Consider the following 26,078-nt stretch of genomic DNA (forward strand, 5'->3'; position numbering starts at 1 on the left):
AATCTTTTTTTTTGCATCTTCATTTCGAATAAAATGAAAAAAAATCCTTGCCTCTCATTGGATTTTCTTTGTACAACACTAGATTTTACTTCTTTCTTGTCGTAGTAAAATTGTACAGATAGATAGAACAAAGATAGCCTTGTCAGCCCCTCATAATTTTCACATTGGTGCATAACAAGTAGACGTACTATATTTTTGTTGGCTCTTCAAGGGTTACTGATCAGCGATGGCCCAACTTTCTCATATCAGAGAGCAGCAAGGGGTGAGCTCTAGTTTCTTTAGCAACAAGAAAACAAAATAAAGCCTAGTAGAAGTGTGATACCGCCCTCTGTATCAGCGTTAAACACGGAACATGAAATAGCAAAATCAACCGAAATCACAAGTCGAACTGGCCCATAACACTAGATGACAACACTTTTGTCCCTATGGGTAAACGCTATTTTTGATCTCTAAATTTTCTGTTTGTTACTCTAAAAATACAATTTGGAGGTGGGCTAGGAACAATCAATCATCATAAGAAATTTCAGATTTTAGTCCTACTTCAATTTGAACCTGATGCCTGCTTGCCTGCATACTTGAGCGGAGCTTTCCTTTCACAAGCAGAAAGTATTTCATAGAGATAAAACCTCGACAGAACAATTTCAAATATTTTTCTCTGGTATAGACTACAAAACTCCACTGCTACTCACACACTGAAGGCATCTGTATAAAATTGTACAGATAGTCTGACGACAAAAAGCACAACGAGCCCCACAAAAAAAATTAATTCTTTACTTTCACGTTTGAAGTACCATCGTTTAGGATAATGTTGACGGCGCGAGATAACTTTTGAGTCTCTTCTGTATTCGGAATTTCAAGTAAAATTCCCCTTTCTCTGGGTCATCAACTTTTATGTCTCAATTTTCATATTGTTTTTTTCTTCAGAGAGAAATCTTTGTTTAGAAACTAGACGCTTTCAATATAAATAGTCAATAATCCTAATGGTCCGTATTGCTAACACTTCAATACGCTGGAAAAAATGTAATCAACTAAATTTGAATACGCACTCTCTTATTAAGACAAAATGAAACTTAACTAAATACCACTTGAGAGATCCAAAAACCTTCAAAAAACAAAAATAATAATAATAATAATCTATGTAGAGATAATAAACGTATGGACAGTGTTTTGGCAGCTGAGAGGCTATTTCGGGTCTGCTCTCGTCCTAGGGATTCAAATAATGCGCTAATTGTTGCCGCGTATTCCTGGATTTGAATAAAAGTGTGAATTGTGGTAGAAGTTTTGTGGTTTCCAGTTCATGTGTTAGCTTTTTCTTTCACTATATCAATTCGACGGAGTATGGGACATCAGGGAGTTATAGTAATTTGTATGTCTACAAGATTTCTTGTATGCTCCCCTTTTCAACTGACCTGTCTGAAATAGTAAGGCTAAGATGAAAGAAAAACTGGTAAAAATTTTATCTGAGATGACACGTTCATCATATAAGTAGCTTATGTAGTTGCCAGCTCCTAAGGCCTACTTTCTGTGATCTTATTTTCTTGTTTTTTGATTACTATCTTATAGCATATTAAGTCTATGGACTGTGGAACGTTACTCAATTCTTTTCAATTTTTGATGTTTTTTGTCAACCACTTAATGTGTGACTCTTCTGAAACGCTAAAACCAAAAAAAGTACAACTGATAAGATGATGTGCAGTGTGTTTATTATTAACCAGCTCTTAAGGTCTATCGTCTGGGACTTTAAGTTTTTATTTGGTGATTTAGCATCTTCCGACGGAATAAATTTCTGACGATCAGTATATTCCAATTCTTGTGTGACCTGTATGAACCACTAAGGCTAAGAGAACATAATAATAATAAAGCTTAAATCTAGGATGATGCATAATGTTTTAATGTACGTAGAATCTGCAGTAAAAAAGAAACTCTTACTGCCTATATTCTGTGATTTTAGGTTCATGTTTTGGGATTTAGCATCTTTTAGCATTCAATACTCTGTTGCACAATAGTGAACTATTTCAACTTTCCGACGTTCTGTCCGACGTTCAATTTTCCTGTCACCCACCTGAAACGTTAAGGCTGAGTCATATGAATTATGACTCGGCTTTTAAAATTGTATTTCATAAATATAATTATAATTATAATAAAAATTATAATTAATCATTTTCCTGGGCATAAGCTCTGTGGCTTCAGTTTTATACTGTGAGTTAGTGTCTTCGAATGCAACAATTATATTGACTCAAAAACATTAGCAAACCATTTTCAATTTTTCTTGTTCCTTCTTTGCCACTTTTCGTGGATTCCATCTTAAATGAAAAGTTTGACACAGAAATACAAATTGTATAACTTACATCTGAGATAACGCGTAATGTTTTAATGTAAGTCGCTTCGGTGGTAACAAGCTCCCAGACAGCATTCTGTTGCTGTTGCAGCCTTTCAGTCAAGGAGGACCAATTATCAACTATCTTCCTCCAATCGTCTTCAAGCTCAAACTCTGTAAATATTAATACTTCCATTACAATTAAAATTTAATAACAAATTGGTATAGCAAGATGTATAGCTCTTCAAATAAAACAATCTTGATATCGACAATCAGGGAGGTGACAATCCAACCTAAAAACCCATCTCATCTTTATTCTTAAAATTAAAAGTTTAGTATTATATGCGCAGATGGCGCGAACTCATATTTCTTTGGCGCATCCTGGATGCCCCGAATTTTGTCGATAAAGTAAAATCTAACAATATATCTAATATTCGTATACAATATATTAATAATCTCGTATCAATCAAATCAATTTTATAAATAAATTTTTTTAGTGCTTAGCCCTATTTAATTCAATAATTTTATTCTAGCCAATTACAAAAAATAACGACTATAAAAAAAAATAGAATAAAGAAACAAAATACAGAATCAATTAGCTAAGCCGGAACTGAGACAATCGTACAGATCCTATCCCAATGGCCCGAACATTTCATACGGAGTCGACAATCTAGGAGAACATTTATTGTCTTTTTTGGCCAAGTATTAGAGCCCGGAATTCCAAAATTACTTTGAACAAGAATATTATGAAGGACTAATGTGCACACGGATACTGTTCTTAAAAAGCCTAATAAATAGAGAATTTGTGTAATTTAAATGTTGGGATTTTGCACAGGATTTGTGATTATCAGGCCACTTTATCTAAATTTTTGAGGGTTCCTCAAAAAATTTTTATTTTTAAGTTTTCAGTCCTAAAATCCCCTCCTTTTGGACCTCGTTGTTTTCTTTTTTTACTAAGGTGACATAGATCATCGTTTGCAAGCATTTTTGGTTAAAGCGTGACTTTCAAAATTAATTAGCAGAAATTTAATTAGCAGAGAAGTATCTACTAGCAGCATGCAGCTTTTGTAATTGAAGGACTTGTTTAAATTTAGTATTAAATCTTACATCTCGACCTGCTTCCTGAGGCTATTTTAATGCCTTCATTTCAATATTTTTAAAAAGGGAATAAAAAAAACTAATTGTGAGTGATCAATTCGAAAAATGGATCCTGCCCTAAAAGCCCCAAAAGGGAAGACGTCCAGGTCAATGGAGCTTCATTGGAGGGAGTAAGGACTGAATGCTTGAACAAGTGGGGGGGGGGAGAAACGACTTAAACTGACTCAAATCACTCTGGTTTGATATTCCGCTACCAGTGTACCCAAAACGACCTTAATGGATAAACCATAAATGTCTAACTGTTTAAGGAAATCTATAGAGAGCTAAAAAAAAAACACTAGATTGGCAACTTCCTTCCCCCACCTGAAAAAAAATCATTTGCAATAGTCCTGATGACAAGTGTCAATTAGTTTGAATATATTATATAAAAAATTGTGATGATGATGAATACATTACTCCTGCTGTGTAAGTTTTTGATGACTTAAAACTTTTAGATTTGACTTGTTTCAATACTTTTGATTATAAGGAATAAGCAAAGGTTTTTCATATTTGATTGATAGCTGAGGTCGATGGTAGTCCTCTTTTAATTTTATCAAATATAAAAGTTAATTTTAAAGAAAAAAAAAACATTTCGAATGAAAAGTTGACGATCAAATAAAAATTCGTTTGTTATGAGTAATAAAGGTAATTTTGGGACTGAAGAAGTAACTTCTAGTTGCAATTACCCTAAAACTTCTTTGGACCAACGGCTATTTTAAATTGAAGAGACAAACTAACTGCTCATTGTGAAATAATTGTCAAATATTCAAACAAATCCTAGACGGGTCAAACTTTTCTTGTATTAAAAAAAAAAAAAAAAAAAAAAAAAAAAAAAAAAAAAAAAAAAAAAACCTAAGTAAGGTGTATAGGCAGAGTTCAATAGAGGGTAGAATTAAGCCAAATTTTTGTTATATAGACTGCAAGATATATAGAATAAAATACATAACCCTAATCACAAATATAATATCTTTTTTTTTTAGCAAAATTCAGGGCTCCAGACTGCAAAAACCTGGGTCGCCTAGATTTTCTACCTAGAGCTCTGTCTGCTTTAAAGGAATTACCAGACGGGTTAAAATGGCTAAAACATGAAGCTGTCACAAGCGGGAAACAAAATCTAGGGGCATAGCTACTTTTCGAGGGGCAAAAAGAGGTCTTGGGGTACAAGTAGCAGCACATTTTCCAAGGAGTCTAAGATTACACAAATAAAAAAAATTATTCTTATTATTACACTGAAAAATTGCCAAGTGTCACCAAATATTAGATGGCATTGATAGTTTTTTTTTCAATACTAGCGCCAGTTTAAACTCTTATAAATTACCAATACCCTTTGATGCAAACATAAACAAAGCTCTGGTTCACACTTCGTGTTTGATATCTTAGCAAGCTGCTGACTAGCTTCTAAAATACCTGACTTTTGAAAACCTTCCTTTACTTCTTGATATCAATAACAATAAACAATTGACAATTGACTTTATGACATTTATATTGTGCTTCTTTAGTTTATCACTCTCTACTTTAACCGCAAAATGATCAAATTCATAATATGGATTATAACCAGCAGTAAGTAATTCAATTTCAGTCAGTTGAATTGTATGACCTCTACCTCAAAAGATACTTTTACTTGTGCTCAATCCACTCTAGCCCTTAACTCACTAAAAAACTCTCCAGTCCGTAGATCTTGCACAATGAAACATGATGAAGTCTTCCACAAAGTAGGAAAACGTCCTTTCCAGAAGTTACTCCTTTCTTTAAAGGGCAACATTGAAAATACCAGTATAAAAACTGCTCTTTTTCTTCTTATTGACAGATTAGATAATCTGCCGACGAGTTGTGGAAGATTCTAGAGTTTTCTTGCGTTTTATGAATCTTTTCCCCGTATCTTTTACCATTTGTAAGATTTCTTATGAACCAAATATTTATGCGGAGACAATCGTTCTTTTCAAAACTATACTGCATCAAAACCAGGGGCGTCAATAGAATCGTAAATTGTAAACAAAAATATACCAGATTATACTGGACCCCTCCCTAGGGGGTGGTAATCCTCCTCCTTGATCCATCAGGCTGCCAAAGCATGTTACAACTTTTCAAGGGCATCAAGAGTGGATGTTATCAAGAGTGGATCCCACTTCAGAGAGATAAAAAGTGCAAAGTTTTGCAGTTTTAATGGAAAATAAAGTATTTTTTTAGTCCCCAGAAAAAGTTTCGTGTTTTTCCCTGCACCTCTGCCTCCTAAAATTGAATGTGACTTTCCAATCTTGTAACCTTTCATTGACTAAAGGCAACTTATCTCCAAAATGTAATCCAGTCAGCAAAACTTACTTTCTAGAAGCACTATCGATGCTCATCTACCAATTATTCTAATTTCATTTTAAAGCACACACTAGGCTGAAACGACCTAACTATGACCTAACGTTCTGGGAAATTAGACCTATTGAAAGGGAACTTGTAATATAAATTCCAGATTGCTTACTCGTTTCATTCAAATCATCAGTGAAAACTTTGGGAATTCCATTTCTAGCGTATTCATTCAGCTGTTCAACAAGCACATCCATTTTCGTTTCCTGGAAATATAGTTTTTCAAAAATACACTGTAAATTTGTGAAGGCCATTTTTCACGTTTCTATTGACAGTTTTTATTAGACTGAACTTGTCAAATAGAAGAAAAGAAAAAGTTGCTTAAAGGAATTCTCTTACTCATAGACTTGCTAAGGAATTAAATTACAAAGACTGAACATGAGAACAGGCGTGTCAAAGCTGACGATAACTGGCGTCTTAGTTAATATTGTGCTTTTAATTCGAAAATCAGTTTGATTGAGGAAAAACGATGAAACTTCGTTATGATGCCTGAAACTCATCAGGAGAATTGTTCTCGAAATTTACGCTTGGAGGGGGGGGGGACAAAATATATTTAAGTGGACATGACCTGAGATTTTTCAAACAAATTTATGAGTCAGAATTTCCTTAAGGGACGGGGACTAAGATGGGGATTCCCCTTGGATACAGTTCTGGCCGCCAGTTAGCGTAACATTGAGATATTCTGAACCCTTGTCACGAAGTTTGTGTTTAGTAAGATGCGGAAGTGCCGATTTATTAGTCTTATAAACTCCTAGCTACCCATTGGCATTTCATAAAGCTGTCTTACGACAACTAATCCCTTGTGAGGATTACGATAATAAAGAACCTAAAAATTAATGTAATAAGTTGTATGAAACCAGAAAACGGATTTTGTCAGCCTAAAATTCTTGTAAAATTATGATTGAGCACATCCAAACGCGTGATCAGTTCTGGAGCTGTTATGATGCAATATTGACATTAAACACGAATTGATATTGTAATAGTTAATTACAAATATTCTTACATGTTTTTTTTACTAAATAAAATATTAAGGTCAAAGGACCATTATTTGTCAGTGTTATTATCTATGTATTTAATTTTCTCCTATGTACCGGCTTTACTTCTATACTGATCAGGTACTGAAGATCGGCACTAGATGGAAAGTAAAGCTTTCTTTTGTTCCAATTTACTTCCTTAGACCCTTTTTTTATTTGGTTTTCACGGCTCTAGAAACAGCTGTAACCTGGTGAAAACCAAACTATGGCCCATAGTAACCGAAAGTTCAAAAACTTGTCTTAAAAAAGAAACTCTCCAACGGATAAAATTTCGCTTGAAACTTATAACAAACATGATGGAAAGTTAATTAGCCTGTACAGACATATAAATCCATAGATATGTGAGAAAACAGTTGTTTATTTACCACGGTTTTGACTCTTTCTCTTAACTCTATATTTTAAAACAGTAAAAAACTTTAGCGTAAAGAGCGGGGCATTGAGGAGGAAAAGCCCCTTTCATATACGGAGTAATTTTTGTTCGTTTTAAGTTTTAATGTCGCTCCCTACTTTCATTTAAAAGAACTTGTTTTTTTTTTGTCTAATTTCTGGACGTTTTTTAATTAATGTATTTTTTTTTATCTTGGCTCTCAACGCATAAATAATTAAAACAAAATTTGCATATTATTTTTTTTTTTTTGGGGGGGGGGGGGGCTAAATGGCTTTTTCATAGTTTTAATCGGAAGATTTTAAAAAAAGGAGCGAGAGAGGAGGCCGAGTTGCCCTCCAATTTTTTGATTACTTAAAAAGGTAACTATAACTTTTAATTTTTTACGAACGTTTTCGTAAGTAAAAAATATACGTAACTTACAAATTAACTTACGTAGCGAACTTCTATAATCGTATGCTTTTATTGCGTATATGAGGGGACACACCCCTCGTCGATACCTCGCTCTTTACACTAAAGCTTAAATTTGGTCCCAATTCCTTAAGAATGACCCCTGAATCACAAAGGCCGTAGAATAAATAGTTGAAATTACTAAAAATACTTTAGCGTAAAGAGCGAGGTATTACGAGGAGGTAAACCCCTCATATGCGTAATAATTTCTTTTCGTTTTAAGTTTTAATGCTGCTCCTCACTTTCAGTAGAAAAAACTTTTCATATTTATTTTTTCTTTTTTTTTTTTAATAATTCTAGACAGTCCTGCGCCCCCTTCATTGAAAGTCTCTTCCCCAATAAAACGTTCCTCCATTGAAAGATCTTCCCACGTAAACCCCCTTCAACTCTCCCCCCAAACCAAAAAAAAATCCCCCTGAAAACGTCTGTACACTTCCCAGTAACTATTACTATATGTAAACACAGGTCAAATTTTGTAACTTGCAGCTTCTCCCACGGAGACTGCGGGGGAGTAAGTTGTCCCCAATGACATAATTATAGGTTATTTGACTATGGTGAATAAAATGGCTATCTCAGAATTTTGATTCGGTGACTTTTGGGAAAAATGAGCGTGGGAGGGGGCCTAGGTGCCCTCCAATTTTTTTGGTCACTTAGAAAGGGCACTAGAACTTTTAATTTCCGTTAGAATGAGCCCTTTTTCGACATTCTAGGACTACTGAGTCGATACGATCACCCCTGTGGAAAAAAAAAATAAACACGCATCCGTGATTTGTCTTCTTGCAAAAAATGCTAAATTCCACATTTTTGTAGATAGGGGCTTGAAACTTCTACAGTAGGGTTCTCTGATACGCTGAATCTGATGGTTTCCCCCCTATTTTCTAAAATGAGGCAAATCTTCTCAGACTCGTAACTTTTGACGGGTAAGACTAATCTTGATGAAACTTATATATTTCAAATCAGCATTAAAATGCGATTCTTTTGATGTAACTATTGGCATAAAAATTCCATTTTTTAGAGTTTTGGTTACTATTGAGCCGGGTCGCTCCTTACTACAGTTCGTTACCACGAACTGTTTGATATTGACTTAATGTTAATTTCGTCCAAGAAAATTGTAGTTCTTGGACTTTCCTATTGAATTAATAAACCCAAATATTTTGATGTTAAAATGACTCACCTTTGACGTTGAGCTAAACAATCCGCTCCATTTATTTAATTGCTTGAGACTTCTTGTTGACTTGAGGCTTCCATCGTAAGATCCACCAGGACTTGAGCTAAGGAGCGGGTTAATATAAGGAAATATTCCAGGATCCAGGGGATCTTCTATGCTTGCTGCATTACTGATTGCCCGGGAGCTCTTCCTGCTTCCTCGATGACTCTTTAGAAAAGAAACGTCATATACATGTGTTGGTGTGAGGTGGGTAAGGGGTTAGAATATATACTTCATAATATATACATATGTAATTACGGGTGTAGAAGGGGAAAGGTTAAAAAACCTATTTAATAATATCAATTTTTCTAGCGTTTTTCTTTCTTGTAACTTAGAAAACTCTCCTAATCCGAAAAAAAACTGAGCTTAAGTTGATGTGCTTAAAGAAGCGAGATTAAAATTTTAAAATAATTCCATTTTCGGGATTTAAGTCTGTGTTAAATTGTAAGTCGAAGTCGGGATCTAAGTCGGGATTTAAATTGTTCGAAAAACGGAAATGGAGAAATGGAAAATAAAACCTACATATATGTCACCATTCTTGCAGATAATCATAAAATTTTGGGATACTGAATTGCAACAATATTAGTTCAATATTATATCACATAAATTCGAAGTCGGACCTAGGGCAATGGAGTGGGTTTCAAGCTACCTGGAAATCTCTTACTTTACACTTATACCTCAATCATTATCAAGAGTAGTAGTCTCTGTTTTATCTATACTTGTGTACCCTTGGTGATTGCAATGATCTGTTGGACTATGTGGCAATACCCCAACCTAAGAGGACAGTCTGTAAAGACCTTTGCCTGTGAATCATCTCTTTTAACGGGGATGTCAAGGCTGCCACCTTACCTAAATGAACCTCAATATCTTACCAACAAACAACCACTAAGATGCGGAAACAAAATAAGTCCTCGAAAAAAGTTCCCCAAGTTTTGCACTTCGGGAAAAAAATAATAATATTTCTGATGGCTGTAGTAATCTTGTCATATCAATAAAAAATATTATATTTCGATATGCGGATAATTTTGACAAAATATCTTTCAGGGAAGAAAATTAAGTTTTAGAAATTCAACAGAGTTTTTGGATTTAATAATTGGGGACCAACAACATATTAAGAACCTTGAACGAAGCATTTTCCCTAATTTTTCATCAACCTTACATACGCAGGATATGGTCACTATTAAATTGCACTGCATATGGATGACAAGCTTAAAAAATCTGTTGTAACTTTAAAAAGAACCAAAATGTTTACAATGAGCATTTAACACTCTTTCATCCATCGTAACGATATAACATAGCGCCTTTTAAATTACTACTACCAATTTAGCAAAATAAGCTTGTATAAGCTAGAAATTTATAATTTCTTAATCTTTAAAATTAAAGTCTGTTCTTCGGTAGCCAATTAGAATCTCTTTTGGCCTGAAATCTGACTACAGTTTGTTAAGGGCCCTTCAAAATACGATCATACAAATATTGGGCCTAGCCGGCGCGAGCTTGAGCCAATCAGAACTTTTCATTGAATTTCTCAGCTAATTCAAAAATCCTAAGAAAAATCTGATTAGTTCAAATTCGCTGTAGCTTAATCTGGGCATTAGTAAAGTCTCATGGTGAACGAGGTTTAGTTTTGGTACTTAAGAAATTTAAAGGTAATGAAAATTGGTGATGCGGATTTCTAATTTCGGTGCTGGAGAATATTAACAAGTTAATGTAGATGCAATTTCTTTCTATTTCCAGTGTTAACAAAAATCTACATAGCAATGTAAATAACAAAAGAGTTCCTTCCCGTGTACATAGATTAAAATGGGGATATAAATTTGTTGATGTACTACATCTGCTCTCCTCAAGGTTCAATAATGTAGAGTCACAAGGATTAGTGATAATCGGACGGGTAAGAGAGGGCTAGGGATTAAACCCTCATATAATATATTTTCAGACCTAAATTTTAAGCTTTTTCTTGAAAGATTCTTCCGATCGATAAGAATGAGCCATCTACCCTCTTGCTTCTATTCTTTAAGAGGAATATATTTGGAAAGATCCCTTTGGGTCCCAACGTTATGGAATAACCTGACCTCTTTCTTAGATACATGGAGCAATATGACACATTCCGTTTTCCAATTTTACTTTCCTATGTTAGCCAAATCTACTTGCATGAAAAAATTGTTTGCGCGTGCTGCCCAATGGTTTCCACAGCAGAGCCTGCCTTAGGACAGGAGTGCAAGGCGTGGTACCCAAATCAGGAAGCTGCAATCCCAACTCTAGATGCCTTTTTATCTTGAAATTAGGAGCCTCTATCCCCATTTTATATCTCGAAGAGCACCGGTTCTGGTACCGAAGCTCTGGTTAAGTGTGAACCTTTTTTAATGACACGTGCTCATAAATATCTCTAGCTTCGTAACTAAGTCTGTGATATATACAATCACAAGTTTAATCTATTAGACAATATTAGAACATTAAGACGTAAGCTAAGGTTTCAGCTTTGATGATAAATATTAAATATCCTGCTTGCCAGATTGAATATCTCAGGTAATATTACCACAATTTCCATGAGATGTCTAACTAGATAATGGACACAAATTTAGACATTTACCCCTCATAATGCAATATCATTTTAAGTATCCAACTCCCTCTTTAGGGACATGAACATCATTTACTCATGAAGTTATCGATAGATGTCCATTGATAAATTTTAACAAATTTATTGATAGATGTCCATTGATGAATTTCAACAAAACCAAGGGAGTTGAACATAGATATCACACCGTTAAAGGTAATGAATAGGAAGCAGAGGATAAAAAATGTCAAAATTAAGAATGTCAAAATTACACATAGATAACAAACCACTAAAGGTAGTGAATAGGAAGCAGAGGATGATAAATGTCAAAATTAAGAATGTCAAAATTTCACATAGATATTAAATCATTAAAAGTAATGAATAGGAAGCAGTGGATGGAAAATTTTAAAATTAGGAATCTAAAATACTGGGGCTAGAAAACCATACATAAAGGGAAAATTAAAGGGAGGTTTAAATGAAATATATAAATCAAGACAATGTGCTACTTTTCCTGATTCCAAATAAGCCAAATTTGTTAAGCTGATAGTTAGCGGTCAAAAGTCATAAGAGAATTAGAATAATTTTACAGAAGGTGAGAACATTCCAAAAAAGGGGTATAATATTCTTAAGCCTTACATTATCAAATTTGACACGTTTTGAGACGTAAAGTGCAACTTTTAAGCTCCTTTATATTGAGCCCCCATGTGTGGTATTATTTTCTTTTAGGGAGGGTTAATTCAAACTGATATTTAAAACTCTGTAGTTTATTGATTAACAAAAAAGAAAATACCACAACAATGAACTAGATCAATAAATCTAGAGTTGAGAGAATTTTAGTTTTCGATGAAAGAGCCAAAAAAAGTATCTCTAATGAAAATACAAAATTATATTTTTGAAATTTAAGGGAGGAGCAACGAAACTAATGTAAAAGTATAGAAACTAACCTCCATCCCTCACCTAATCAGCGTCACTGACCAAGTGCCAATTTCCGCCTCTTGGTACCACAATACCGTGATACCTAAATACCAAATTCTTCCAACGGAAAGTTTTGAGGGAACCAATCATTTTAAAACTAATTGAAAGACATTGATATATCCTCCTTGACCAAGAGTTTGTACTGCTGTGCGGTGGCACAGTAGTCCCTAAACTAGCACGCAGACATTACAAAATGGAAGTTATTCCAGACGATCATTTGAAGGATTGTCAGACACAGTGATGCATGGTTGTGCACCAGCTACTAGGCTTGAGTTTGTTGGATATTTCCCTGTTAAGAGAGGGGAGCAAAACTCTCAAAAGTTTGCATCACTGTGCATCTCACAGTGATGCATAGTTGTGAACCAGCTACTAGGCTTGAGTTTGTTGGATATTTCCCTGTTAGGAGAGGGGAGCAAAACTCTCAAAAGTTTGCATCACTGTGCATCTCACAGTGATGCATAGTTGTGAACCAGCTACTAGGCTTGAGTTTGTTGGATATTTCCCTGTTAAGAGAGGGGAGCAAAATTCTCAAAAGTTTGCATCACTGTGCATCTCACAGTGATGCATAGTTGTGAACCAGCTACTAGGCTTGAGCTTGTTGGATATTTCCCTGTTAAGAGAGGGGAGGAAAACTCTCAAAAGTTTGCATCACTGTGCATCTCTCAGTGATGCATAGTTGTGAACCAGCTACTAGGCTTGAGTTTGTTGGATATTTCCCTGTTAGGAGAGGGGAGCAAAACTCTCAAAAGTTTGCATCACTGTGCATCTCACAGTGATGCATAGTTGTGAACCAGCTACTAGGCTTGAGTTTGTTGGATATTTCCCTGTTAGGAGAGGGGAGCAAAACTCTCAAAAGTTTGCATCACTGTGCATCTCACAGTGATGCATAGTTGTGAACCAGCTACTAGGCTTGAGTTTGTTGGATATTTCCCTGTTAAGAGAGGGGAGCAAAATTCTAAAAAGTTTGCATCACTGTGCATCTCACAGTGATGCATAGTTGTGAACCAGCTACTAGGCTTGAGTTTGTTGGATATTTCCCTGTTAGGAGAGGGGAGCAAAACTCTCAAAAGTTTGCATCACTGTGCATCTCACAGTGATGCATAGTTGTGAACCAGCTATTAGGCTTGAGTTTGTTGGATATTCCCCTGTTAGGAGAGGGGAGCAAAATCCTCAAAAGTTTGCATCACTGTGCATCTCACAGTGATGCATAGTTGTGAACCAGCTACTAGGCTTGAGTTTGTTGGATATTTCCCTGTTAGGAGAGGGGAGCAAAACTCTCAAAAGTTTGCATCACTGTGCATCTCACAGTGATGCATAGTTGTGAACCAGCTACTAGGCTTGAGTTTGTTGGATATTTCCCTGTTAGGAGAGGGGAGCAAAACTCTCAAAAGTTTGCATCACTGTGCATCTCACAGTGATGCATAGTTGTGAACCAGCTACTAGGCTTGAGTTTGTTGGATATTTCCCTGTTAGGGGAGGGGAGCAAAACTCTCAAAAGTGTATCTTGGTCCAATATTTCTTCATTCAATATTCTCTTTCAAGCAGATACGGAGGGGCCAGGGATAGAAAATTAAACGCTTTCATTTTGAGGAATATGTTTTGTCCAGGCGTGTAACATTAGTGTTAAGGGGTTACTGCTCCTACCGCTGTAGGGTAAAATCCAATAAACAAGATTTGCCGAAATATTCATCCTTTATATTACTTATCTTCGTCATTTAAACCCCCCCCCCAACCCAACAAGTTTTTGGAAACTTCGTACCAAAGAATGGTCGGTTAAATTTCCTATTCATACTTAGAAAAATCTTATTTCATTATATAGAAGAAATATATCTGAATTACTGCTACTACAACTACTACTACTACTACTACTACTACTACTACTACTACTACTACTACTACTACTACTACTACTACTACTACTACTACTACTACTACTACTACTACTACTACTACTACTACTACTACTACTACTACTACTACTACTACTACTACTACTACTACTACTACTACTACTACTACTACTACTACTACTACTACTACTACTACTACTACTACTACTACTACTACTACTACTACTACTACTAATACTACTACTGCTACTACTACTCCTACTACTACTATTATTAACAACTCACCGTAACATCAACCCGCCTGACGCCGACACAGCTACATGGAATCCTCCTCCATCCCCATCTATTCAATGCCTCCTTCTGTACACCCTCTCAGGAAGTTCCCATTTCTCTTATTTTTTTATTATGACATCCTTTCACCCCAACCCCGGGCCACCTGCTTTCCGTTTAGCCCTAGACAGCTTGCCGAAAAGGACAATCTTCGGAAATATGTCATCCTTCATTTACATAATTTGCCCAAGCCATCTCAACCTTTCTTTCATTATAGCCCTAGAAAGCGGGATTGAACCACATTTTTCGTACAGCCTACTGTCTTAAATACTTCGGTTAGCCAGCTGGATACCAGCAACAATCCGTAGGCAATTTCCCTGGAAAATTTTAGCAAATCTGCAGAACCATATTTGACCACATTCATCACTGTAGCTTCCAATATTCTAACCTTGGTTTACAGACTTAGCATTTATTCTTCCAAACTTTTTTCAACTAGGGAAAAAGCACCCTGAGCCTTGGATATTCTATTTTTATCATCTACACTGCTCCCACAATCTTTACTAATAATACTACCAAGGTAAGTGAAACTGTCCACCTGATTAATCTTTTCGTTACCAAACGTCACCTTTTCATCTTCACTTATTCCTAGCCTTAGCAACTTGGACTGTTTAACATTAATTTTAAAACCTATTCTAGTACCTTAAACCCGCAAAACCTCTAAAAGTTCATTCATTATGCTCACACTTTCATCTATGATGCCTAAATCATCAACATAGTCTAAAGCCCAGGAAAGTTTTTCCTCCTCATTTGCCATCTGAATTAACGCTTCTATTCGCAAAACATTGCTTTAAGCTGGGAAATTTAGCGTCAACAGTAGGATATTGTAGGAGTAGGATCTCATTACTAAGATAACCATGGGTAGCCCTGATTATGGCGTTAATAAGAACAGAATTTATGAAAAGAATGTGCTCTCTTAGATCTCTTCCTGTCCTCTTCTCTTTAAATTACCTTTTTCAGGGTGTATTTTCATTAAAAAATGGCTTTTTTTGGTATTTTCCTTGGTAAAATAAAATAAACTAAATTTTTCCCCCTCCCTAGATTTTTCATAATAAAATTTGTCTCCCCCCCCCAATTCTCGTGGACTGACACCACAGGCTTTGACCCTCCCCCCTTATCTACGGGATAATTTCTGTTAGTGTTTAAAGGGTTGTTTTTCATTTAATCAAGGAACAAGTTACCAAAACACAATCCAATCCTCAGTGGCAGGAACAAGAATCTGTTTAAGTAAATATTTTTGATTTTAGGAACAGAAAATTAATTAGCTTCAAATAAAGATGATCAGTCAATAGCAATTTTTTTTGCGGTATTTATTTTGTTTTTTAGTGTTTCATTTTGAACTTCTTAGTCAGACTTGCTGATTTGACATTTTTCAAAGTATATCCAGTATGTTTTTTAGAAAAAAACAAAAGTGTGAATGAGCGTCAAAATTTCACTGCAATTTAGGCAGTATGCATAGATCAAATGGTGGTTATGTAGTGATCATGCGTGTTAAAAGAGATCAAAGTGCCCTTTTATTATTTTCTTTTTCATATTCAGATGAAATGAAGTCAATGAAGAAAATGAGGGGATTTCGTGCCTTGTTGAAATGTTTAGATAATTACAAAGGTTAAGAGAAGAATAGCATGGGTGTTTCTGATTTGTGAGGGTGAACGTTCATGCGTGACTTTGAGTCAAGTTTTATATGGTTGTTATATGGGTATATAGTGTTATACGGTGGCATAACTATAATAAAAATAAATTTTAGTCTTTTTTGTAAGTTTTAGAAAACGTAATCAAAACCATTATTAAGTGCAGGTCTAATGGTAGTTTATGTTCAGTTATAGAATCGAATCCTATACCAGCTTTCACTTCAGGAATGACATAATTTATGTTTTTTTAATGTCTATGTCCAGTTTTTGATTTTAAAAAGTAAATTATTTAGCAAATTTGAGCATTGTTGGGTAACACCCACATAAGCCCCAGCGTACGTGCCTTTTCGTAATGTGTCATTCCCGGTACATAATTTAATTCACCATAAATAAATTATAAACGCTTATTTATTCGTTTGTTCTTTAAAAGGCTAAAGGGTACTTGTATGATAGCCCGACCAGACTCAAGAAGTTCGACCTGATCTGTCAACGTAAGACCGGTTTGTTTGTCTGCATTTGGAGACAATTAGCTTAGGCACAATGAGATAAACTACTATATAGGTATATTCCAATTAGATATTTAATATATAGAGTTGATATTTAATACAATGCGTTCTGGGTGGCCTGCTTTCCATAATTTTTTGTTGTAATTTCCATTACTTTGTTATTAAAGGATTAGCCTGTATTTTCATTAGGTCTTGGTATATATCATTATGACTGCTAACTTCACTTCTTGAGTGTGGTCGCGATATCATACAAGCAACGAATAAAAATATTGTCATACTGAGTTCACACCTTTCAATTCAATTCAATTCAATTTATTCAAATAAAAATAAAAAAGAAATATAACACCAATAATAAAAAGGATCCTGGAAGCGAACTTGTTGAGGACCATAACCACAAAAAATTGATAATGAATAAGAGAGAAAAAAAAGAAAAGAGAAAACATGGTAACTAAAGCAAATTGAATAAGAATTTAGAGAGTTATAATATCAAAATTTTAGTACATTATTATACAGCGTGAGAAAACTTCTGGATAGCTCGACACTGGAGGGTATTATATTCCATTGAAGTATAGATTTATAAATGGGGGATCGCTGGGCGGAACTAGAGACACACTTGGGGACAATGAAGGAACGGCTGGATGAACGGAGACAGAGGCCTTCAGAATTATTAATATTAAAATAAGATAATAATTAAGGAAATAGTTCCTTTCCTAAGGAACTACACAGGAGCAGGGCCAGTGTCATTCAAAATCCTAGTTCGAAAAACAAATAAACGAAACCTTGCGAGGCAACTTTTAAACACACTTTAAATATACTATGGTCTAAAGACATGAAATACTTTAGCAATAATGAATATGATAATTAATTTATTTTTATTGAAGACATTTTTAACAAATATTTCAATATCTTAATTCATGATATGCCCTTTTAGTCTTTGCTGCTTTTAGATATCTCCTTTTGTTAGTTTCACAAGAAAAATCCAGTTAAGGAAATTGAAAGTAACTGCTTAGTTTCTATCTTCCGACCAAGCCCCCAGCCCAAAAAAAGAAAAAAAGCTTTATTTTAACGTATTTCAATATTTTTGAAGAATTTTCTTAATTTTATTTTCCGCTTTTAAGGAAAACTTACTGTTTCTTTATTATAATGCATAGTTTGAACCAACACGGCCAACACACTGGTCTATGCTTATCATCCATCTAACTCTGGGACATTAAAAAAAATTCCAAGAGCTCCCCAAGAATATCTTAAGTTTTTATAACCTCTTCCCAGTGTTACTTGAGGCATTCTGCCTTCCCCCTACTACATTTCATGGTCTTTAGAAGGACTACCCTAGACATACAATATTTTTCTATTTGAAGAAAATCCCCAATCCACTTAAGCCACTCTTTTATGATAAAATTATTGAGTTGGGCTAATCCCTTTCGTCCATAAGCAGTCGTGTTTCGAACCACATCAAATGATGTTATTCCTATAATAGCAGCATTCTTAAATAAAGTAAAAAAAAATCTTTATAAATAATGGAGTATTTCAATTAAAAGCAACATATTAATTCTGTTATTTCGAAGAATTTCTCACATTCTTTAACAATTCACTCACTTTCAATATTGCCAGTTTTACGTTCTAGATATTTACAGTTTTGTAGTTTTCCGCCGCCATGCACTTTAAGATTTTTTCATAATTTCTTCCAAAAATTCATTATTCAAAATTTGCCCACTTTATAGTGTTTTCCATGTCGTCCAAAGAGGTTAAGAAGACCTCGCACCTCCCAAAAAATTATACATTGATCTTGCATGGTGTGTTTCATTTGAAAGTATTTAAAAATTATCCAAGAAAATTTCAAAAAGTAAAAATTACTCCAGCAGGCAAAGAAAGTTTGGTGAAAGATTATGGAGGACCCAGGGTGTGAGTATGAATGAAGATTCAAAAAGGCTAGATATCCATTTTCAAGACAGCTACATACTTAAATATAATAAAATATTAAGTATAATATAAACTCTCAAGATAATTTAAGAAACAACATAACAATTCTCCTTATACTGCGATTTATTTTTACATTTTTCTAATTTTTGGCTCGCCTTTGACTTTGCAAGTTCTCCTACATTTATTCCAATTTCATGTAAAATTTAATCCCTTCAATCCAACTACATTGGCTTTTTAAATTTCGCCCCCTCCATTTCTCTAAAAAGATGAATCCTCAGGTTTGTAGCGGATGTTGTCTATTTTAAGATGCTCAAAAATTTATCTAACAAAAATTTCAAAACCTATCTCGCTTAAACTTTTAAAAAAGGCTTTGGGAAATATTAGGCGTTAATCCACGCTTCAAGCATAAATAAACATCTGAAAAGGCTGGAAAACCCTCCTAACATAGCTACATACCTAAATGCCAAAAAAATATATAAATAATGAACACTCAAACAAATATTTTCTTTTGCATAAAATGTAAATAAAAAACATATTTAAACAATGAACTCTCAAGTTAACCATAAGAAGCAATCTATTAATTTTTGTTTTACTTAGGATTTGTCATACTTCTTAATTGTTAATTCACCTTCGACTTGAATATTGTGTGTTTATCCAATAAAATTTTTCAAAAGACACAAATCTCGCCCTTTTCCACATATATTTGCAAGAGTGTCCCCTCCCCCGCAAAACAACCTACTTTCTGTGCTCGTGTCGGATATTTTACGTTTTGAGATGGCTAGAAATTTATCTGAAAAGTTTCACAAAGTGAAAATTGCTCTAACTTTTAAAAGGACTTTGGAAAGGACTAGACATGAATCCATGACGCAAGCATGAATAAAACATCTGAGGAGGTTGGAAAACACTAAAGTAACAACGATAAACCATATTCTACTGTAATGGACCCCTCCGATAATCTCATTAGTAGTTAAACCATAAAATTAGCATAAGCTTTCTTTCCAAGAACGAAAATAAACTCGGTTGATTGGCCAATCAATATTGTTTCAATCAAAATGAAGGATATTGGAAAAAGAACAAGAAAAGCCAGTACCTTAGTGGGTCTTTTTACGTCTGCGAAAAGACAAATATCTGAACATGCAATCCCTGAAGGAGCTTTCAATTTCTTCCCTTTGCATGATTGATTATGTTTTGGAATTCCGGCTCTGTATGAGATATCTGCTCATTTTTTACACAATTTTGCTTTATGTACATTAGAGGTGTGGGGAATAGACAAGATTAAAATGGTCCAGTGTCAAGGTCAACCTGCAACACTGTCCGCAGTTGTGGTTCTGGCTCTAGACTGTGACAGTGCTGGCTGATCACCCAGGCAGTATATATTTTGTCTGTTCAAGTGTTAACAATTACTTTGCAAATTTGGCAAATTTAACAATTCTTCTTTTCATTTATCTTGCTCAGTGTTAAGTTTTGAGTGAATTTCCACTTGGTAAACAGGCTTAAGGAACAAGCGGAACAAGACTGAGATGCCACATAAATACTGGCCAGTCTTGAATTCATGTATTGAACACGAATTCTTATTTTCTCATGGGTCTATATTTAAGTTTACGCTTTTATTTATAAAATTAGAAAGGCTTCTCAAGCAGTTCGTAGTAACGAAATTTAAGTAAGTAGCTACTCGGTCCAACAACAACCAAAACTACAAAACAAAATGTTAATAACAATTTCTACGTCAAAAGAATCGGTTTTTTATATTGACTCCAAATATATAAAATCCATTAAGTTTAATGTAATACATCAAAAGCTAAGACTCTGAGAAGACTTGACTGATTTTCGAAAAAGGGAGGAAACAACCTCAAAAAGTTAAGCGATCTTAATCCAAATCAGACTTTCATATTCAGCATATTAGAGAGCCCTACAGTAAGGTTTCAAGCTTCCATCTACGAAAATGTGGAATTTTGTATTTTTTGCCACAAGAAAATTCACGGATGCGTCTCACCCCCCCCCCCCCCCCTCAGGAGTGATCACATTGAACCAATTGTCTTAGAAGATCGAAAGAGGGGTCGTTCTAAGGGAAATAAAAAATTCTAAAGCCCTTTTTAAGAGACCAAAAAGATTGGAGGCCAAATGGGTCCCCTCCAACACCCCTTTTAGTCCAAAGATATCAGATCAAAATTTTGAGAAAGCTATTTTATTCATCATAGTTAAAAGGTCCAATACCTATACCATTGGGGAAGAAAGATCCCCCTAGCCTCTGGAAAAAGGGCTGCAATTTGTGCAGTTTGCCCATTGTTCACGTATAGTATTAGCTATCGGGAAATACGCGGAATTTGCCAGGGTGTGGGACTTTCTGTGGGTGGGACTTTCCACGGAAAGAACTTCCCTGGGGGAATTCCAGCGAAAATTTTACACGGAGGCAAGGGAAGGGAATTTCCTGGTATGATTGAAAAATCTTCAGAAATTGAATATGTAAAATCAACAACTATTTTATTAGCTGTAAGTAAGAAGCTGAACTAAAACTTAAAAAACGAAGATAAATTATTCCGTATATTAGGTGGCAACCCCTTCCTTAACCTTCACTTTTAAAGAATACGGCACTAGACCCTTAAAGTCCAAACCAGCCGTGCTGAACGCCGTCTGAAGGCTGTTCAGCAAGGAAGTGGAATGGGGGATGGGGCCAGCCTTTCCGTGTGCTCTTTACGCTAAAGTTTTTAAATGCTTAAAAATACTTTTGCAAAATATTCTTTAAGAAAGACAGCTCAAACACAAGGGCCGTCGGATTTGAAGAAAAAGTATGTTTTTAAATAACTTTAATACTTCAGCGTAAAAAGTGAGGGTTGGAGAAGGTATAGCTACCCTAATATACAGAATAATTTCTGTTCTTTTTTGAGTTTTAATGTTGCTCCTTACTTTTACTTTATTTTTTTTTATTTAATCTATTCCCTAAAGCTGCACGTAAATTAACTTTTATTAAAAGTCAAGACAAAAGTGTATCTAAAGCTAAAATCAGAAGTTCAAAGAAACGAAGTTGTTTGGACTCCTATCCCACCATTCCAGGGTATTAAATACAAAAAAAATCTTTGAATTCATACTGGTTAACACTAGCCAACGCTATTGTTGCCAATGATCAAGCCAGTTTACGATTTGATGGCGTAAAAAAAAAAAAAAACATTCATGGCGTTCATACTAGCTAACATTTAACAAGCAGTAGTATTTCCAATTATCAAGACAGTGTACCGTTTTTCTGTAAGAACAAAAAGAAAAAAATTGTATCATTCATACTAGCTAAAGCCTATTATTACCAACCGTGGAGACAGCGTACGATTGAATGGTACAAACAAAATCTTAGAGCTTATTCCAACACCTAAAACCTAACGAATACCAGCGTCAACAAACAAGACAGCTGTATAGTGCGGGCGAAAAGCGTCGAAAAACACCAGAATACTTCCGTATTTGAGGAAAGCCCTAAATCGGCTGAGATGTACTTTCGAGAAGGCTCTTTAATATGGCTCGATTACGCAAGCGAAATTTTTCCTCGGAACACCACTAGGTGGCTTGAAATCCAAGATTGCGGACAAAAATACGAATTTGTCAAAATGAGAAGACATGGCCGTTCAAACAGGCTAGTATGGGGTAATCGATGGCACAGGTTTTAAATGTGAGCTTAAAAATAACCTAAGTTGTACCGTAGTGCCGCTAGGTGCCTCAAATCCAAAATGGCGGACGAAAATACGAGTTTGTCAAAATGAGAAGACATGGCCGTTCAAACAGGCTAGTATGGGGTAATCGATAGCACAGGTTTCAAATATGAGCTTAAAAATAACCTAAGTTGTACCGTAGTGCCGCTAGGTGCCTCAAATCCAAAATGGCGGACGAAAATACGAGTTTGTCAAAATGAGAAGACATGTCCGTTCAAATAGGCTAGTATGGGTTAATCGATGGCATAGGTTCCGAATATGAACGCAAAAATAATCTAAGTTTTACCGTAGTGCCACTAGGTTCCTCAAATTCAAAATGGCGGACGAAAATACTCAAAGCCCTGGGCAAACAGCAGTGCGAACAGTTTGTGAAGGAACGCCTCGTTGAACGCTCCAAACCAATAACCGCTTTGTTGGTCAAGAATTGCATTGCCATATTTGGGGAGTTTAAGAGGAAAAGACCAACCGCAGCGAAAACTCAGCTCAGCACCGCTAGAAATGATGTATCACTGTTTGGAGCGCTTTACGTGGGCTGTGTTGCTCGAGGAGGCGACAAGGACGCCTTCTTCAAACACGGAAACAGTCAGTATCCACCGGCTTTGACGTCTGATGGCCAGATTCGTATCGGCAACAAGGCTGAACTTGCAGATGTCTTAATCAGCTTAACCCCAGCTGCTGAGGTTAACGTTCCAAATGTTACAGCAAAACTGATAGATGGAGCTGCTCTGGTGCAAATGTAGAACCCAGGGAATTCGAAGACCTTCGGAGAGTATGTAGAAAACGGGTTTTTCCCATGATAGAGTATCAGCTCAGACATGTCGAGAGACTTGACCTTGTATTCGATGTTTACAGATTGGATAGCCTAAGGTCGTCTTTCAGAAGTCAAAAAGGCAAGGGTTCACGACTAAAAGTTGTTCCGAACACACAAATCCCATTGAAGTGGAAATAATTCCTGTAAGTAGATGCAAACAAAACAGACTTGTTTAAACTGTTGTCCCATGCTGTCGTGAAAAGGTCTCCAACGTCCAAACGAGTATATTGCACTACTGGAAACACGTGCATAGCTAACCAGGCATTCAAAGAGCAGAACCTCGTTCAGTTATGTTCACAGGAAGAGGCTGACACCCGCCTTTTGCTTCACGCTTGTGACGCAGTCTTACAAGGACATGCGTCAATTCTCATACGAACGGTGGACACAGACGTGACTGTGATTGCGACCTCATGTTTTGGTCGCATTGAAGTGTCCGAATTATTCATTGCGTTTGGTGTCGGTACACACCTAAAGTACGTTCCCATTCACGAAATAGTTCGATCGCTCGGGCCGACGAGATCAAAGGCACTTTCGTTCTTCCATGCGTTTACAGGATGTGATACTGCTTCTTCTTTTATCCACCACTCAAAGAGGCAGTTCTTTGCGACTTGGCAAAATATGCCAGAACTGACGGAGACTTTCCTTCAACTGACAAATTAGCCTTCCCAAGTGACAGAACTGCAAGTACACGACCTTGAACGCTTTGTCATGAAGACTTACGACGTAAAACAAGACTGCGACGACGTGAATGGATTTACGAAAGAAACATTTTTCCGACAAAAGACACAAAACATGCAGAGATTTCCTCCAGATAGTGCTCCGCTTTTACAACATATCCTTAGAGCTGCACTACAGTCAGGTCATGTGTGGAGTCGCAGCTTGGAATCAACACCCACCCTTCCCAGTTTTTCTGACTTTGGCTGGGTCAGAGTCACCGATGGAAAGTGGCTTCCAATTGGTTAGGTTCCCTTCCGCCAGCGTCAAAAGTCTGTCGCGAGACAGGGCGTTGTGGTTGCAAAAAAAGGGTGTGAAAGAAGGAGCCGCTGCAGGAAATTTGACCTTAACTGTAGCCCACTATGCTGGTGCAAATCAAAGTGCTTTAATTTTTGAACATGTGATTATTCTTTTTACCTGAAGATCCGATTGATCTCTTTGTGTTCCTGACAAAATTATAATTTTTAAATCCGTCCGTTTAGCTGATGTTGATTCATTTACAATAAATAAAGAGATGAAGAGTTAACAAGTATTTAACTGATTTTGGTTTAGCAAATGTAAACAAATGCCATAAATTGGACGCGTCTTGGTCTCATACTTAGGCGATTTGTACTGTACATACTGTATTACTATTAGGCGTATGTCGGAATGACAGAACGATATTTAAAACTGCTGCATTAATTACTCCACTCCAGCCTGTTATATCGGAATCATGAACCTTGCACGATTCGGAAAACTGACATTTTCTTCCGCCATCTTCGATTTTAGACCCCAAGCGGATCAACGGTACAACTAAGGTATATTTATGTGAATATACGTGTGTTTTCAGAATCAGAAGTATCGATTGATCCTAATCCGTCCATTTGAAGTCATTACTTCTTGTTTTAACAAAACTTGTATTTTTCGACCACCATCTTGAATATGAAGCGTCTAGCAACACTACGGTACAACTTAGGTTAGTTTTGTCTTCATATTCGGAGCTTCTGCCATCGATTATCCCATAATGGCCTATTTGAGCGGTCATATCTTTTCATTTTGACAAACTCATATTTTCGACCGCCATCTTGGATTTGAGGCACCTAGCGGCACTAAGGTACAACTTAGGTTATTTTTAACCTTATATTCGGAACCAGTGCCATCGATTATCCCATATTAGCCTTATTTGAAGGGCCATGTCTTCTCGTTTTGACAAACTCGTATTTTCGTCCGCCATCTTGGATTTCAAGCCACCTAGCGGTGTTCCGGGGAAAATTTCGCTTGCGTAATCAAGCCATATTAAAGAGCATGCTCGAAAGTACATGTCGGACAATTTTGGTGCTTTCCTCAAACACAGAAGTATTTTGGCGCTTTTCGCCCGCACTAGTAATTTTTATTCTAGATATCACCTTAGGAACACTAGAGTTATCAAGACATAGTAAGATGTCTTTTCGAACAAAACGAAAACATTTAAAGTGTTCTTGCTAGATAGCACCTAATGAAAAATGTATATTACTGACTAACTTATAGCAAAATAAATTGGAAAATAAAGGATTGGGTAAGAACTATTATGGTTTATCATTTTAGGCTTTTTTCTGGTTCAAATATTCCTTGTTAAAAGACGAGCATTGTGCTTTATGCTCCTATACAGTTATATAAAAGTTGGATGAAAAAAAATTCTTCACTTTAAAACTGATTCCAATGAGAAAGAAAGTTTTACGAAAATTAGACTCTGCAGAATAGTGACAAACAGAAAGATGTCCAAGGACACGGATAAATACCACATCTCAGAAATTCAACACGTCTAAGAATTCCTTGTTGGATTCTTCAATGCCCTCTTTTATATTTATATAATATTTTCCTGTACCAAATTCCCGGAGAAGCGTTCCCTAGAAAAAAGTTTTGGTGGGCCGAACAGCTAATTTCATTAAAGTGTAAATTTCACTGCTGCACTTATAGCATAGGATTTAGGGAAAAACAGTCACTCTTCTCTTAAGCGAAGTAGTTTATGTAGATTTTCATTAGTGTTAGGGAAAGTGTCTCTTTCTAATGTTATCAAAAAACAAAAACGAAACCTCAAGTCAAATAGTAGCACGTCAAATACAAAGCATAAGATTTATTTGTAGCGTCAAACAATTCCACTCATTCTCATTCTTGTAAGTTACTAAATAAATAAAAACAAGTTTTTTCAACTGAAAGTAAGGAGCAAGATTAAAACCTAAAACAACCAGAAATTATTT

The 26,078-nt window shown here is 35.7% G+C and overlaps 1 protein-coding gene across 2 annotated transcripts in view; it reads right to left on the reverse strand.

The window, feature by feature from the left end:
- Positions 1-26,078, reverse strand: part of LOC136033969 (pleckstrin homology domain-containing family G member 5-like) — a 405,461-nt gene that overhangs the window by 158,796 nt on the left and 220,587 nt on the right. For both annotated transcript variants that reach the window (XM_065714997.1, XM_065714998.1), the window contains 3 exons: positions 8,853-9,053; positions 5,925-6,015; positions 2,349-2,491 (listed from right to left, as the gene is read on the reverse strand). In XM_065714997.1, coding sequence (XP_065571069.1) covers positions 2,349-2,491; positions 5,925-6,015; positions 8,853-9,053 — 435 coding nt within the window. The remainder of the gene's footprint in view (positions 1-2,348; positions 2,492-5,924; positions 6,016-8,852; positions 9,054-26,078) is intronic.

The sequence above is a fragment of the Artemia franciscana genome, chromosome 12 (genome assembly GCF_032884065.1).
Source record: "Artemia franciscana chromosome 12, ASM3288406v1, whole genome shotgun sequence".
In the NCBI taxonomy this organism is placed as follows: Eukaryota; Metazoa; Arthropoda; class Branchiopoda; order Anostraca; family Artemiidae; genus Artemia; species Artemia franciscana.